Genomic DNA, 16,559 nt, shown 5'->3' with positions numbered 1-16,559 from the left:
TTCCTAAACACACTAAGTGGTAACAGGCATGAGGGCTACAAAAATAAACGCAGTACCTCACAGCCATTGTTCCCTTGCGTATGTAGTGCATAGTTCGTCCAGAATTCCACAATTAGGGAGGAATGTCGAATAATGTTTGTAGTGCGGCCCTCCATGAGGTTCTCTAGACATACCATAATCAAACCAAAATAAAGAAGCACTCGGGGAGCTTCTCTTTTTTCAACTTTCTTCATTTCTCTTTCAATCTCTCTTATCCCCCCTTTTAAGAGCCCATCTTTCATATGTCTGCAGGGAGATTTGAATGGAAGGGACTGTAAGTGTGTGCCAATAGCTGATTTCTATGAGACGCCGTCTTGGCTGACTGTTGATGAATGACTTTGTGATGATGACTGAAACGGAGGGGAGGAAAGAGATGGCAAACCCACCTGCTTCTTCTTTCTGATGTCGCCTCACACAGAGTTGTTTAGCAGCCATGTTAAATACAGAGAGTGCCAGCGAGACAGTGCTTCCAGGCCTTTGCAATGAGCATGATAGAAAACAGCCTAGTGCCTTGAATCTGGCTACATCAGAAAGACACAAATATTCCCCACAATAGCCCTATTTGGGGCTTTTTCCACCCCCCTCTCTTTAGCATGACGCTGTCCAAAAACATCTACTAGCATCTGACATTGGTAGATTTTTTTTCCAGTCACCGCTAGAAATTCAAGACCACAAGGACCCTCTACAACCGCTGCAAAATGTCTCTGTCCTCAGTGTTCGAGTTTCACGGCCGCCAAGAAAAACCTCTTTACTACTGGAGCCCCTCAAGGTCCATGACAAAAAGAAGTTCCAGAGAGAATCAGAAACCGATTTTCTCACTGCTGCTCAATCATCCTCCATGGCACAGAGTAGGAATCCTGCACATACTGGCAGGTATTAGAGCAGTGGAGGCCTCAGCATCTCCTCTCAGTAACCCTAACAAACTGGTGGAAAAAATATGTATTTTATTTCAATGTTTTTATGAATACCACTAGCAACAACAGAATAAACTAATTTTGAATTACATACCTACAGTAGAAAATAAGAGAATATCTTTTTTCTAATGATGTCAACTCTATTTCTCAACTAAAATTGAATACATTACACTCACTGGAGTATCTAACATAGGCTTTGAAAAAGCACCCACGAATAGACTACCAGTGTGGCAAGTGCCGCTGGCTGCTGGTAAGCTTTCTTGACTAGGACATTCATTTTTGCCAACACATGACTAACCTTTGTTCACCACATGCTCTTAAAGAACAAAATTGGAGTTACCTTTCCAGCTTATAGTCTTTGTAAGAGTTAACACTTCCTCTTCCAATTACAATGTGGGGAGAACAAAATCATTTAAAACTATGTACCTGATCTATTTATTGTAAAATGTTGATTACTTCTCCTTGCCATTATCATGCACCTAATGATAAGACAAGACGTGCAAAAAATACAGTACCAGTCAAAAGTTTGAAAACACCTACTAATTCAAGAGGTTTTCTTTATTTTTACCATTTTCTATATTGTGGAATAATAGTGAAGACATCAAATCTATGAAATAATAACACATGTGGAATCATGTAGTAACCAAAAAAGTGTTAAACAAATCAATATATTTTATATTTGAGATTCTTCAAAGTACCCTTTGCCTTGATGACAGCTTTGCACATGCTTGGCATTCTCCCAACCAGCTTCATGAGGTAGTCACCTGGAATGCATTTCAATTAACAGGTGAGCCATGTTAAAAGTTAATTTGTGGAATTTCTTTCCTTCTTAATGCGTTTGAGCCAATCAGTTGTGTTGTGACAAGGTAGGAGTGGTAAACAGAAGATAACCCTATTTGTTAAAAGACCAAGTCCATATTATGGCAAGAACAGCTCAAATAAGCAAAGAGAAACAACAGTCCATCATTACTTTAAGACATGAAGGTCTGTCAATCCGGAAAATGTCAAGAACTTTTAACGTTTCTTCAAGTGCAGTCGCAAAAACCATCAAGCATTATGATGAAACTGGCTCTCATGAAGACCGCCACAGGAAAGGAAGACCCAGAGTTACCTCTGCTACAGAAAATACGTTCATTAGAGTTACCAGCCTCAGAAATTGCAGCCCAAATAAATGCTTCAAGTAACAGACACATATCAACGTCAACTGTTCAGAAGAGACGGCTTGAATCCGGCCTTCATGGTCGATCTGCTGCAAAGAAACCACTACTAAAGGACACCAATAATAAGAAGAGACTTGCTTGGGCCAAGAAACATGAACAATGGACATTAGACCGGTGGAAATCTGTCCTTTGGTCTGATGAGTCCAAATTTTAGATTTTTGGTTCCAACCGCCGTGTCTTTGTGAGACACAGAGTAGCTGAACGGATGATCTCCGCATGTGTGGTTCCCACCGGGAAGCATGGAGAAGGAGGTGGGATGGTGCTTTGCTGGTGACACTGTCAGTGATTTATTTAGAATTCAAGGCATATTTAACCAGCATGGCTTCCACAGCATTCTGCAGCGATACACCATCCCATCTGGCTTTCAACAGCACAATGACCCAACAGACCTCCAGGCTGTGTAAGGTCTATTTGACCAAGAAGGAGAGTTATGGAGTGCTGCATCAGATGACCTGGCCTCCACAATCACCCGACTTCAACCCAATTGAGATGGTTTGGGATGAGTTGGACCACAGAGTGAAGGGAAAGTAGCCAAAAAGTGCTCAGCATATGTGGGAACTCCTTCAAGACTGTTGGAAAGGCATTCCAGGTGAAGCTGATTGAGAGAATGCCAAGAGTGTGCAAAGGCAAAGGGTGGCTCTTTGAAAAATCTCAAATCTAAAATATATTTTGATTTGTTTAACACTTTTTTGGTTACTACATGATTCCATATGTGTTATTTCATAGTTTTGATGTCTTCACTATTATTCTACAATGTAGAAAATAGTCAAAATAAAGAATGAGTAGGTGTGTCCAAACTTTTGACTGGTACTGCATTTTTGCTAACGTGCAATATGATGGGGTTCCCTAGTTTTGCTGGTTTGCCAAGGAGGGGATCCCTGAGCAAGAAAAGGTTGAAGACCCCTGTCCTATAACATTCTTCCCGAGGTTTAAAGAGAAGAGCAATACCGGTGCAAAGGCGTATTGGGAGCCCGTTTTCCCCTTGCCGAGGGAGATATACTTCCCCCACAAAAATGTCTCTCGAAGGTAGTGTTACACTGAAATGAGTCCCTACCGCCGCTAGCAGAGTGATGCTGGCCGCTCTCCTTGACCTCTAATTGCTCCTTCTGGTCTGTCTAGAGTGTCATTGTTTCCAATCTCACTAGCTCTCCAATCAATCTAGCTTAATTAGGGCTGTATAGTATAGACAGAGAGCAAGGAAGAGAAAAGAGGTTGAAAAATGAAAAGAGAAAAGATCTGTCTGGGCTCTTCCCGTGTTTCGTTGGTTTGGCCCCCCCAAGTGTGGGACGCTGATTGAGCCTGTGTGAAAGCCAGATTGGACTAACAGTCCCAGAGAACACCCAGCTGGGCCAGACACACACACCGCCGGGGGTAGAGTTACACTCTGCTCAAACAGGGCCAGCCAGGAGACAGTAGGACTGACTGACTGTGTATCAAAACCTCACAATCATGGACAGTGGATCACAGCATTGAGTAAGAACATTGTTGAGGGTAGAATGCACATAATGCCATGTCAGGAACATACACTGAGTGTTGAAAACATTAGGAAAACATCCCCTTTTGCCCTCAGAACAGCGTCAATTCATTGTGGGACTCTACAAGGTGTTGAAAGCGTTCCACAAGGATGCTGGCCCATGTTGACTCCAATGCTCTCCACAGTTGTGTCAAGTTGTCTGGATGTCCTTTTGGTGGTGGACCATTCTTGATACACATGGAAAACTGTTGAGCGTGAAAAACCCAGCAGCGTTGCTGTTCTTGACACACTTAAACCGGTGCGCATGGCACCTACTACCATACCCTGTTCAAAAGCATTTCAATCTTTTGTCTTGCCCATTCTCCCTCTGAATGGCACACAAACACAATCCATGTCTCAAGTCTTAAAAATCCTTTAACAAGTGACATCAAAAAGGAATCATAGCTTTCACCTGGATTCACCTGGTTAGTCTATGTCATGGAAAGAGCAGGTGTTTCTACTGTTTTGTGCACTCAGTGCATATAATACTTGATTGTACTTACAATTACTTTTTCTTGAAACATTTTCTGACACAAAACTGTTGACTAGACCCTGGCAAATGGGCAAATCCTAAATTGATGATGTGTATCAAATAGATATGAAAATCTCCCTTTGACATCAATGTATCATTTGTGAGATTTTGGCGCTAATTTTGGCCCTAAGCTGTCTTGAACATCTGTATTAAATGCCTATGCAAATCTCTCATTGACATCAATTCATGATCTGTGAGAAACTCTTAAAATGTAACACCAAGCTATATCTTTGTTTAGGACTCATGAAGCAGAGATAAAAACACAGACAGAGAGCTGACCTGTGTGGAGAGGAGCGGTTGAAGCAGGTCTTGGTCACATCTGTCACATTGGGGTTACAGCAGTCTCCGTTGTCGTAGAAGAAGTTGTCCCAGTTACACTCGGGGTCGCACACCCCGTTGCCCTGCTTGTACTCGGGGCATCGGCTGCGGTGCCTCTTACAGTCGCCTGCGTCGAAGCCCGTCAGTGTGTGGTTGCACTCTGGGTCACATGCCTCGTCGCCCACTTTGCTGATGTCACAGTTGGCCAGGACCAGACGGTGGCGCAGGGAGGAGTTGGTGACGTTGTGGACGCTCAACTCCCAGGTGATGTTGTAGACAGCGAAGGCCTTGTTGAGGTCCTGGTGTTGCAGTTGGATCTGATGAGGCGTGACAGTGGGCCTGCGCCCAGCATCGTCCCACACGTTGACCACACGGTATCGCATCGTCTTGGGTTTCCGGAAGGTCCAGGTGCGGTTGTAGTTGGTCACCACTTCCACGTTATCGCAGATAGTTTGACCACAGCTTGGAGGTTCCAGGGTGGTATCCAAGGACCCTCCACTTCCACTTCCTCCTACCCCTTCAGCTTGCCCCACCCTGCTGCTGCTACCCTCCTCTTGCTGGGGGAAGCTGCCATCCTTCACAGTCAGCCACTTTCTGGCCGGGTGCTCAAAGGTCTCCCGGATCACCAGCTGAGGCGCATCTTGAGGATCCTCGTGACCCTGCATATCCCTGATTATCTGCCTCTGTCCCCGGGCCTCCCTCCACAGAGTGACCCTCTCCACAGCCCCACGGTAGTTATGGTTCAGAGCGTTCCCGCCCACCATCAGCACCTTGCACTTCTTGGTTAGATAGCTGAAGACGTTGCCCGACTGTTCCCGGCTAACACCCACCTGGGCGCCGTTGACGTAGAGTTTCATGTAGAGGCCGTCGTAGGTTACTGCCAGGTGGGCCCAGGTGTTGGGCAGGTATTGGCCATTGGAGTGGATGGAGGTAACTTTGTGGGCACGGTCCGTCTTTAAGGAGAAGAAGAAGCGTGGGTCGCAGTTGCCCTGCTCACTGATCGCCCGGATGCCCAGCAGCCAGCCCCGGTCGCTGGAGGCATAGAAACACTTATCATACAGACCTGGGAGAAAGCAGAGAGCGAGAGAGACAGTTAACATGAGAAAGAGAGACATGGTAAGAAAGAAAGCGGGAGAGAGACAAAGAATAGAAGGATAGAAAGAGAGAAAAAAAGAGAGAATGAAGCTTTGACTTTCAGATGTTCTTTAGTAAGTTACCTAAGAGACACCTTCCATTAAGGTTGCACTATGCAGAAATCGCTCCACCATTTCCTGGTTGCTAAAACTCTAATAGTTCGCCAAATTTCAGTTATGTGACAAAATAAGCTTGTATAGTGTAGAGAATCTTTGTACCATCTAAACAGCTGTGAAATATATATTCCATAACCAAAAATATTGTTGTTTCAGCTGGTTGAAGCTGGTGTACAAAACCGAAAGTAAAATACGCAAAAACAAAAGAAGGGGAAGCATAGAAATAGCACACATAGAACATATCTACCACTTCTTAGACTTGCTTTCAAGTAGAATGATAGATCTATAACTCACATTTCTATGTGAATTTTGCCGGGTCGCCCAAAAGGTTACATAGTGCAACTTCAATTAAAAGAGAACAACACAATCCAGAGAGAGAGAGAGAGAGAGAGAGAGAGAGAGAGAGAGAGAGAGAGAGAGAGAGAGAGAGAGAGAGAGAGAGAGAGAGAGAGAGAGAGAGAGAGAGAGAGAGAGAGAGAGAGAGAGAGAGAGAGAGAGAGAGAGAGAGAGAGAGAGAGAGAGAGAGAGAGGGAGAAAGAGCCAGAGCGTTGGATAGTTCACTGATCACCTCTGGGACAGAGAGAAAGAGTAGATGTTAATCAACACTGAGCAGCACTGGGAGCCAGCATTTGTATTCTCAGTTAATAACAATTTTAAAGTTTAGTCTCAGGGGCTTCATGGCTTTGTCTCTTGAACATCATCAACCTAGGAGGTCTGCCTCGAGTCACCCTTATCCAATTTACTGTTCATTTGACATATTTTGAAATGAAACAGTAAAATGAACAGTGAAATGTAGACACTCTACTGTAAAATTTTACTTATAATTCATCCAACAAAATGTCAAATGCATCAGTGTGTTACGTAACAACATTCTCTCATTCATCAGATGTAGGCATTAACAATAAGGTACAGATTATGTCGTAGATGTACTAAAACGAAGATAGCATCAGAAAAATGTCCTGGAAATTGAGTTAAGGTGCATGCAGTATTTAGCTTGGGGAGACCCATAGACTCTTACAATGAATATTTCATGAATATGAGGCCATTTTAACATTTTGGGGAACCAGAAGACGTAGTTTCATGCAAAACCCTTGTTATGCTAGAGGCACCAAAACACCTTTTTCCTGTTGCACTTGGAAAGCATACAGTATGTCAAGTTCAGTGTGGTGATGTGTTTTCACTTCCCAGGGGATCTCTGAATGTTTACGTTTAGCGTGTTTGTTGTGTGTCTGTCTGTCTGTCTGTCTGTCTGTCTGTCTGTCTGTCTGTCTGTCTGTCTGTCTCTGTCTGTCTGTCTGTCTGTCTGTCTGTCTGTCTGTCTGTCTGTCTGTCTGTCTGTCTGTCTGTCTGTCTGTGCGTGCGTGCGTGCGTGCGTGCGTGCGTGCGTGCGTGCGTGCGTGCGTGCGTGCGTGCGTGCGTGCGTGCGTGCGTGCGTGCGTGCGTGCGTGTGTTTGAGTGTGTGTTGTGGTCATGCGTGCGTGCGCGTGTTTGAGTGTGTGTTGTGGTCATGCGTGCATACATGTGTGAACAGTTCATGTGTATACGCCTTTGCACATACACCAGAGCACACTGACATGCCTAACACCTAGCAGAGCCCCTCAAGCATGAGGGATTCCATGTGCTCAAAAAATATTTGGGGGACCACCACTGCCAGGGGCATACATTACTCACATGTACAAACACGAGGGAAAGCAGCTCCTGAGTGGTGCAGCGGTCTAAGGCACTACATCCCAGTGTAAGAGGCATCACTACAGTCCCTGGTTCAAATCCAGGCTGTATCACATCCGGCTGTGATTGGGAGTCCCATAGGGCCGGGGTAGGCCGTCATTGTAAATAAGAATTTGTTCTTAACTGACTTCCCAAGTTAAATAAAGGTTACATCTCCATTCCTTCCCAGTCCACATAATGCAATAAAGAGACCCAAGCTGGTTTCAGTACTTCTTCATACAATGTGAACCAGGTAGGAGTATCCAATGCTATCCCCAACCCATCTTTGTTACTCCCTCTATATAGGACTTTTTTATTTAACTAGGCAAGTTAGTTAAGAACAAATTCTTATTTACAATGACAGCCCTAACCTGGACAACGCTGAGCCAATTGTGCGCCGCCCTATGGGACTCCCAATCATAGCCGGTTGTGATACAACCTGGAATCTAACCAGGGTCTGTAGTGACTCCTCGAGCACTGAGATGCAGTGCCTTAGACCGCTGCGCCACTCGGGAGCCCACAGTTCCTCAATTAATTAATATGATCATGCTGATTAAAATCCGATCAAAGTCTTCACTCCCTTTAACATGATGCACATTAAGTAGGAGGATGTCCTCATTGGCTGAAAGGGGGGTATTCTAATGGCCAAGCCATTCAAAGAGCTTAGTGGGGTTCAATGTCAAGGTCAGCCGTATTTAGTGTGACGTCCTCAGTGTTTCCACTACAGTGGAAGGAAAAACTCCTCCATCTGTCAGCTAGTGCACTCAAGGCTAAAAGGTATGTTAAAATGCGTGTTGTGCTTCTAGTGTAAACAGCTGTCATAATTCTGCCATGCTCAATTAATCTAACATAGTAAAATTTTCCAGACCCAACCTGCTCTGTGTTTAGATGGGGCACACACATGCATGCATGCACGGACACACACATGCACACACACGCACAGGTATTTGCATACACACACTGAAGCTACGGCTAAAAGCCATTCATGTCAGTTTAGAAGGCGACCTTGCTTGCACTTGCCATTTGTCTTCCCCCAAGGAAAACACACTCAGGTACAAAAAAAAGAAAACAAACGTCAGAGAAATCTAATGAAAAGCAGGGAGAGAGGGAACAATGGAGGCTAGCCCATTGTGTGTGCTTTTGAACTGTTCTGGCTCTGAAAGTCAGGGAAAGGGACTTTGCATTCAGACAAAGTGAAATTTTACCTTTATTTAACTAGGCAAGTCAGTTAAGAGCAAATTCTTATTTCCAATGATGGCCTAGGAACAGTGGGTTAACTGGCTTGTTCAGGGGCAGAACAACAGATTTTTACCTTGTCAGCTCAGGGAATCAATCTTGCAACCTTTCGGTTACTAGTCCAACACTCTAACAACTAGGCTACCCTGCCACCCCAAGTGACCATCACACCGTTTATTTGACATGTTGGAAATGTACATTGATCCTTAGACTCTAAACACAATTCCTAACAGCACCAGGCTCCAGTGGGGGTTTCAATTAAATATTCAAATGACAGTCAATTACAAGTCAATTTCATTTTGCTCTATAACTAACTGGAGACATTTTTCAACAATGTAATTAACTTGAAACCTTCTCATTACGTTTAATGATTCAAAAGAGAATTGTGTAATATGCAAATGATCTCGTGGCAAACCTATACAGTAACAGACATCTTGGGGTAAATAACATTTATAATTTTCCAGCCTTAGATTATCTCAACAGAAACACCAAAGCTCATCTACCTAATGTCTGAAATCAAGAGACTACATGTAGCCTTTTGCTGTATGCCCTGTGGCTTTCCTCAAATGTATTATAAAACTAGAAATCTGGGTATTCAAGTTCAATACCCAGCTATCTCATTAGAAATACAGTATGTCAAAATGTTGACATTTAACCAAAGTAGTTATGTCATCTTAGATGTTATATGTCTTAGATGTTATATGTCTTAGATGTTATATGTCTTCTTAGATGTTATATGTCTTAGATGTTATGTCTTCTTAGATGTTATATGTCTTCTTACATGTTATATGTCTTAGATGTTATATGTCATCTTAGATGTTATATGTCTTCTTATATGTTATATGTCTTAGATGTTATATGTCTTGGATGTTATATGTCTTCTTAGATGTTATATGTCATCTTAGATGTTATATGTCTTAGATGTTATGTGTCTTAGATGTTATATGTCTTCTTATATGTTATATGTCTTAGATGTTATATGTCTTAGATGTTATATGTCTTAGATGTTATATGTCTTCTTAGATGTTATATGTCATCTTAGATGTTATATGTCTTCTTAGATGTTATATGTCTTCTTAGATGTTATATGTCTTCTTAGATGTTATATGTCTTCTTAGATGTTATATGTCTTAGATGTTATATGTCTTCTTAGATGTTATATGTCTTAGATGTTATATGTCTTAGATGTTATATGTCTTCTTAGATGTTATATGTCTTAGATGTTATATGTCTTCTTATATGTTATATGTCTTCTTAGATGATATATGTCTTAGATGTTATATGTCTTCTTAGATGTTATATGTCTTCTTAGATGTTATATGTCTTAGATGTTATATGTCTTCTTAGATGTTATATGTCTTAGATGTTATATGTCTTCTTAGATGTTATATGTCTTAGATGTTATATGTCTTAGATGTTATATGTCTTAGATGTTATATGTCTTCTTATATGTTATATGTCTTAGATGTTAGATGTCTTCTTAGATGTTATATGTCTTAGATGTTATATGTCTTAGATGTTAGATGTCTTCTTAGATGTTATATGTCTTAGATGTTATATGTCTTAGATGTTATATGTCTTCTTAGATGTTATATGTCTTCTTAGATGTTATATGTCTTCTTAGATGTTATATGTTATATGTCTTCTTAGATGTTATATGTCTTCTTAGATGTTATATGTTATATGTCTTCTTAGATGTTATATGTCTTAGATGTTATATGTCTTCTTAGATGTTATATGTCTTAGATGTTATATGTCATTGGTTATTAGTTATATATCATCTCACAACTAAAACCTGCATAGCACTAGTGCATCACTGCTGATGCATTTGCCAACACAGGCATTTACTGTCTACAGCTGGTCATGGAAGAGAAACTCTGATCCACTGTCTTGCATTTTCCTTTCTCTGATGCGGGACAGGCATTCATGACCTGGTAAAATGGCAAAAGGTCAGATGTAAAATTCATCTCACATTAGGACACGGAACATGTGTGACATGAACTGCCATGAGGATGTAAAGCACATGGCAGCATTCAGTCAAGTTAAATTACAGTTTGAGTGTCCCCTTCCTCTTTAAAGACCATCTTTAGGTAGCTTTCAAAAGCGGGAGACCAATTGTAACCACATGTCAACATGTCACAATATGGAGAAGAGAAGTTACAGAGGCTCCTCAGATTTTTTTGACTGGAGGGTTAGCTCAAAGTGTCTACGCTAAAGCAAAAACCATCGTCCTTGATTCTAAAATGAAAGGCTGCTCAGTGACTGGTGTTGGTATAGGGTTTGCTCGTGTTTGAACGAGTGCGCAAATCAAATCAGCTAGCCAATGAAATCGCAACACTGAGCTATTCCATTACTGCTACCATGGAATCTACCCTGGCTTCCTTTTTCCCCTTATTTTTGGGTGGTCCTTTCTACTTTCTGTTTGCGCATGCTCATTTTGTCAGCGCTGTTCATGGTCCTGAATCTTGTTGTTCTGCTGGAATCATTTTCATGCAGTTCCATTGGCCACATCTACATTACAAATGACAAAGTAAGTGTGTGTGTGTGTGTGTGTGTGTGTGTGTGTGTGTGTGTGTGTGTGTGTGTGTGTGTGTGTGTGTGTGTGTGTGTGTGTGTGTGTGTGTGTGTGTGTGTGTGTGTGTGTGTGTGTGTGTGTGTGTGTGTGTGTCATACAGGTCAATTTAAAATCCCCAGCTGTTCTTACTGATTGATATCAGTAAGCAGACAGCGGGCACATCTCATGTCAATAGGCAGTGAGTTATCCTGGCAAGTGCCCATCATATGAATGCCTCTCTGTGTGTCTCAGAGCAAATGTTACATACTAGCTACCACAAACAAACAGGTATTACTAAGTACATTTCATACTGTACACATGTCAGCAATGCAACATACATACATCGTGGGCCCTACATATGTCAGCAATGCAACATATGTACATATATATGTTGGTTCCTGAGCCCTGGAACACCTGGCTGGCTGTGAAAGTGGTTTGGACTAGGACTTCATGAAGTATTCTACTAGCCCTTGTTTTGGGCTGTAGAGTCAATAAAGACCAGAAAGGAACCACAGACAGATTTTTACAGGAGTTATCTCTGGTCCTCCGCCAGTCACTTTGGTCACACTCAGAGGTCTCCCTGTGTGTGTTGTATGGTAAACACTAAGTATATACCACACTACTGTACTTCTCGTCTCCCCTCACTTATCAAGCGGTGAGTTGACACGCTCAATCAAAAAGCAGTGACAGTGATAAAAACCAGGGTAAAAAAACTAGGGTGTAACAGCTGTAGATAACAAGCCTGGGTCAAAACAATAGGATGGGACTGCTTTAGGCCTGGGATTGTTGGGAGGTCTCAATTGGATTTAAAAGATTAGGCATTATTTGGCCTTTTTTTTGCCTTTACCTCCCTTATCTCACCTCATTTGCTCACATTGTATATAGACTTATTTTTCTACTGTATTATTGACTGTATGTTTGTTTTACTCCATGTGTAACTCTGTGTTGTTGTATGTGTCGAACTGCTTTGCTTTATCTTGGCCAGGTCGCAATTGTAAATGAGAACTTGTTCTCAACTTGCCTACCTGGTTAATAAAATAAATAGAATAAAATAATAATATTTGTTGATTGGGAATTTATGTTGTATTTTTTATTATAAGGGTCTTTTCCCAAACACACTAATCTTAATGTTATGAAAACAAACAATAAAATGACATGCATAGGATAGGCTAAGACAAGTATGAGGTTAATATGCATTGTTGGTAAAGGGCTCTTAAGTAAGCATTTCACAGTAAAGTCTACACCTGTTGTATTCGGCATATGACAAATAAAATGTGATTTGATTTGAATATAAGTGATATAACATTACTCGGTCGGGCTAAGACATTCATCTGAATCACAAAGCTCTCAACAGATTCCCCAAAGAGTTGAAATGCCTAGAGAGAATTTAATAAGGGTCTGGATTAGGCTGCCCCCAACCCCAGGCCAAACCTACACTCTGAGAAAACAAGGTGCTATCTAGAACCTAAAAGGGTTCTACGGCTGTCCCCATAGGAGAACCCTTTATAGTTCCACGTAGAACCATTTTGATGCCAAGTAGAACCCTTTGAGATCCATGTAGTTCTACGTGGAACGCAAAAGAGTTCTACTTGGAGCCAAAAAGGGTTCTCCTGGGGGGATAGCCAAAGAGTGTAGCTAAGAGCGTAGCTAATAGACCTGGACAATATGGGCAAAAATCTATATCCCGATAAATTGACTGAATTATCACTATAATGATAAATTGAACGCTAAGTTTATAACATATATATATTTTTACATATTACCCTTAAAACTACTGCTACTATGACATGAAATATTGTAGCTATCAATTGTCCCATCAACAATCACCCATACTAGCTAACATTTAATTTCAAACTTTACATTTCTCCAGTAGGGCACTATAGGTTATTTATCGTAATGAACGATATCAGCAAAATGTTCACAATAAGTGGTCGGTGTTAATAATTTTTGGTTTATCGTTCCAGCTCTACTCCTACCCACTGGGCACAGCCTTCAATTCAACTTCTCTTCCACGTTGGTTCAATGTCATTTCATTGAAATGATGTGGAAACAACATTGACTCAACCAGTGTGTCCAGTGGCTAGACCAGTGTTTCCTAAACGTGGTCCTCTGGGAGGCAAGGGGTGCACGTTTTGGTTTACCCCAACACTACACAGCTGATTCAAATAATCAACTAGTCATCAAGCTTTGAATCAGCTGTGTAGTGTTGGGGCAAAAATCTAAATGTGCACCCCTTGTGGTCCCAAGGACCAAGTTTGGGAAAAGCTGGGGTAACCACACATCCACACACAAATACACAACACACATGCACACAGGTACACGAAAAAACAGGGATGGTACAGTAGACCAGAATATACAGTATGTGTGTCTCAATCCATGAGAGGCCTTCACTAAGTACAATAACAGGTCTATCATAATAAACATACTATGCTAAACAACACATTAATCAAGATTGCCTTAGCAGAAGTGTGTGTGTCTGTGTGCGTGAAACCCTCCCTTCTCAAGGGTAAGTGCCTCACAAGGGGTAGGCTACAATAGTACGCATCTGCACACAAGCAATCAGTTGTTTGCTACGCTCCCTGTTGGCAGCCCATGGGATCGAATCTCATACCAATCTACATCAGAAGCAGTGGCACAGACACTGAAATATATAAACAGTACATAGACCTAAATTGGAAAGAAATACCGTCAAAGATTTGGTATTGTGGATTTCAGAATAACATTAAATAGTTTTGCCAGGTCGGTGTCTTCTCAATAATGTTCTGTGCTCGCTCACATAATAGTCTCTACAGACGGGTTCTTTCCGGCAATGTAGGCTACCGTGTGCCGTTGCTTAGTTTACGTTGCGCAAGGTCTCGGATATCCGAGACTACTCAAATAACATTCACAAGGTGCGTTGTGCGTGGATGAAGCAGGCTACGTTCTCCCTCCGATCACTTTACAACGCTTAAACCACATATTACAATATCTAGACTGTACTGCCAAGACCCCCCAATCTATTAGAGGGTTTTAATTGTGTCAAAGTTAGAGTCACCTAATGTTACGCGCATAGCCTATGTCTGCGGCTGGGTTTGAGGGATCTCGGACGCTCATAGCGCGCCACTCCGCGGCTCTATTCCGGTCTCGTAACCTCCACAGCCAATCCAGAAGTGTCGATTTGGGAAGCATTTTGGATTTGCGGCACGCACAGTGCTCTCTACTCACTTCAGAATAAAACATATTTCTCTCACTCTCCCCCTTTGCCTGCTGTGACGTGCCCACGAATTCAACGTTTCTAGCATTACATCATAGTTTAAAATAGCCAGACGCCTCATAAATAACACAATTTCTACGCACGATGACATCACCTGTCAATCAAGTGATGCAGTATAAATGCCAATATCGAACAACCTTAAAATAGGCTAGCTTATCTACAATTGTTATACCCAATATTTGAGTCATTTTACGCATGAAAGTTCATAGAAGGACATTTTCAAAAATATACCACCTTATTCATACAGTATGTGTATAAAATCCATTCATTACAATGAGGAACTCTGTAGTAATATCACATGTGAACGAAAATCGTATCTGAATTATCATACCCAAGTATAGGCTTATGCATGCATATACTTGGGTATGATCACTCAGATACGATTTCCGTTCACAGGGGATATTACTACAGAGTTCCTCATTGTAATGAATGGATTTTATACACATACTGTATGAATAACCTAGAATAAAATCTCTGATACAGCTATTTTCAAGGCATTACATCATTGGCGTGGATCAGTTCTGAAATGAACTCACTCTCAACTCACTTATGAGTGCATGTTGTTTTACTGTGACAACCATGCATGGTTTGATCTAAACAATTATATAATAATAGCCTACAAAGCTAAAGGTGAGTTATGACTTTCATTTGGTTTAATAACATAGCCTACTTTATTGCTTCAAGTGTGCGTTTTAATAAAATATACAGGTTTCACACTAAACGTTTAAATATGCTGTTGAGTTTCAGCTCGCATAAGACTAATAAAACCATTCCTTCATTCATTTGTGAACTGAGACAGTTGTGTAGGCTACCTGCAATCACCGTAGGAGATCGTTGACCTCCTTCTGGTTTGATCCACATCTCCAGAGTAAAATTTCCTCTCGGTATCTCCACGCCCGGCTTAAGCCGAAGTTGGTCACCCCTGCCGGTAAAATAAACAGCTTTCCCACGACCTGGAGAGTTCTCCTCCGCTTGGGAGGAGCGCCGGCGCTGGCGAGGTACACGTCGTTCCAAGCCGGGCAAGGAGCGTTTGCCCCGGGGCAGACGTGTGGCACAAGCCCCTGGAAAGGTGGCTCTCGCCTCCCTGATACGCACCAAGTCTCTTTTGGATCTCCCCTTTCTCCGGACAGTCCCGCACTCTGATCCAAAACATAAGATGAGTATCACCAGGCAAAGCAGCCAGGGAAAAGTCCAAAGTTTCATTTTCAGGAGAAGAGGTGGTACCACTTTTAAAAAGAGCAATGAATAGAAATAAATTTGATAAATATAGGCTAAAATTCGTAGGTCCACAATGCTCTTCCCGAGTTTCGCTTTGTTTAGTTTTTTTCTTTACAGCCGCTTGTCAAACCGTAGATTCAATCTAAATAAACCCATGAAGCATACTGTAATGTCCCCCTTTATAATGTTAAGCCACGACCCCCTTTCCTTGCCCATGTAAAAGTAAGACTCTTCTGGAGAGATTCAATGAACACAGGAATATTTGATTCATGCATATGTTCCACGGTGTCTTTTCAATGGGTCTCATTAAACCAAAGGGATGACTAATAAGTTCTCATTCAGAGAGGGGGATGAGGTTGATGGTGCCCCCCATCACTCCTTGGATTGTATGAGTTACTCGCAGAAAGCCACAATTGTCCGCCAAACGCTTGTCACACCGTTTTGTTGTTTCCTTATCCCACCTGCAAAACAGTATACAAAATGCCACATATTAAAATTCCAAATAAGTGAAAATAAACCGACCTGTCATTATTTTATTAAAGAAAAATTCCTTGACTTGCTTTTTGGTTTTCAAAAGTTGAAATGCACAACATCATCTTGTAAAGCGAGAGAGAGCTGCAGAAGTAATAAGCATTGCGATCCTCATTGATTTGCCTGAAACAGAGAGACACATGGAGAGAGAGAGCCAGCACTGGGCGTCTGCTTTAAGAGCAATTACTCTGGAAGTCTTTTTAAGAGCGAGCAACTGATGTTTCGAATGTTCCGGGCTGTGTTTTTTTTTTCAGCCGAAGTGGGAAGTCACAGG

At 41.8% G+C, this 16,559-nt stretch overlaps 1 protein-coding gene across 1 annotated transcript in view; it reads right to left on the bottom strand.

The window, feature by feature from the left end:
- The window catches only part of LOC120025553 (pappalysin-1-like), an 83,327-nt gene extending 67,118 nt beyond the window's left edge, over positions 1-16,209 (bottom strand). Inside the window, exons 1-2 of the mRNA XM_038970112.1 lie at positions 15,349-16,209; positions 4,498-5,599 (exon numbers count right to left, since the gene is read on the bottom strand). Of these exons, the coding sequence (XP_038826040.1) occupies positions 4,498-5,599; positions 15,349-15,739 (1,493 nt within the window). The 5' untranslated portion in view covers positions 15,740-16,209. The remainder of the gene's footprint in view (positions 1-4,497; positions 5,600-15,348) is intronic.
- Between the last annotated feature and the right edge of the window lie 350 nt (positions 16,210-16,559).

The sequence above is a fragment of the Salvelinus namaycush genome, chromosome 31, assembly GCF_016432855.1.
Source record: "Salvelinus namaycush isolate Seneca chromosome 31, SaNama_1.0, whole genome shotgun sequence".
NCBI lineage: Eukaryota > Metazoa > Chordata > Actinopteri > Salmoniformes > Salmonidae > Salvelinus > Salvelinus namaycush.
Note: the sequence above shows the minus strand (reverse complement) of the source record. Positions and strands in the feature narration are given on the sequence as shown.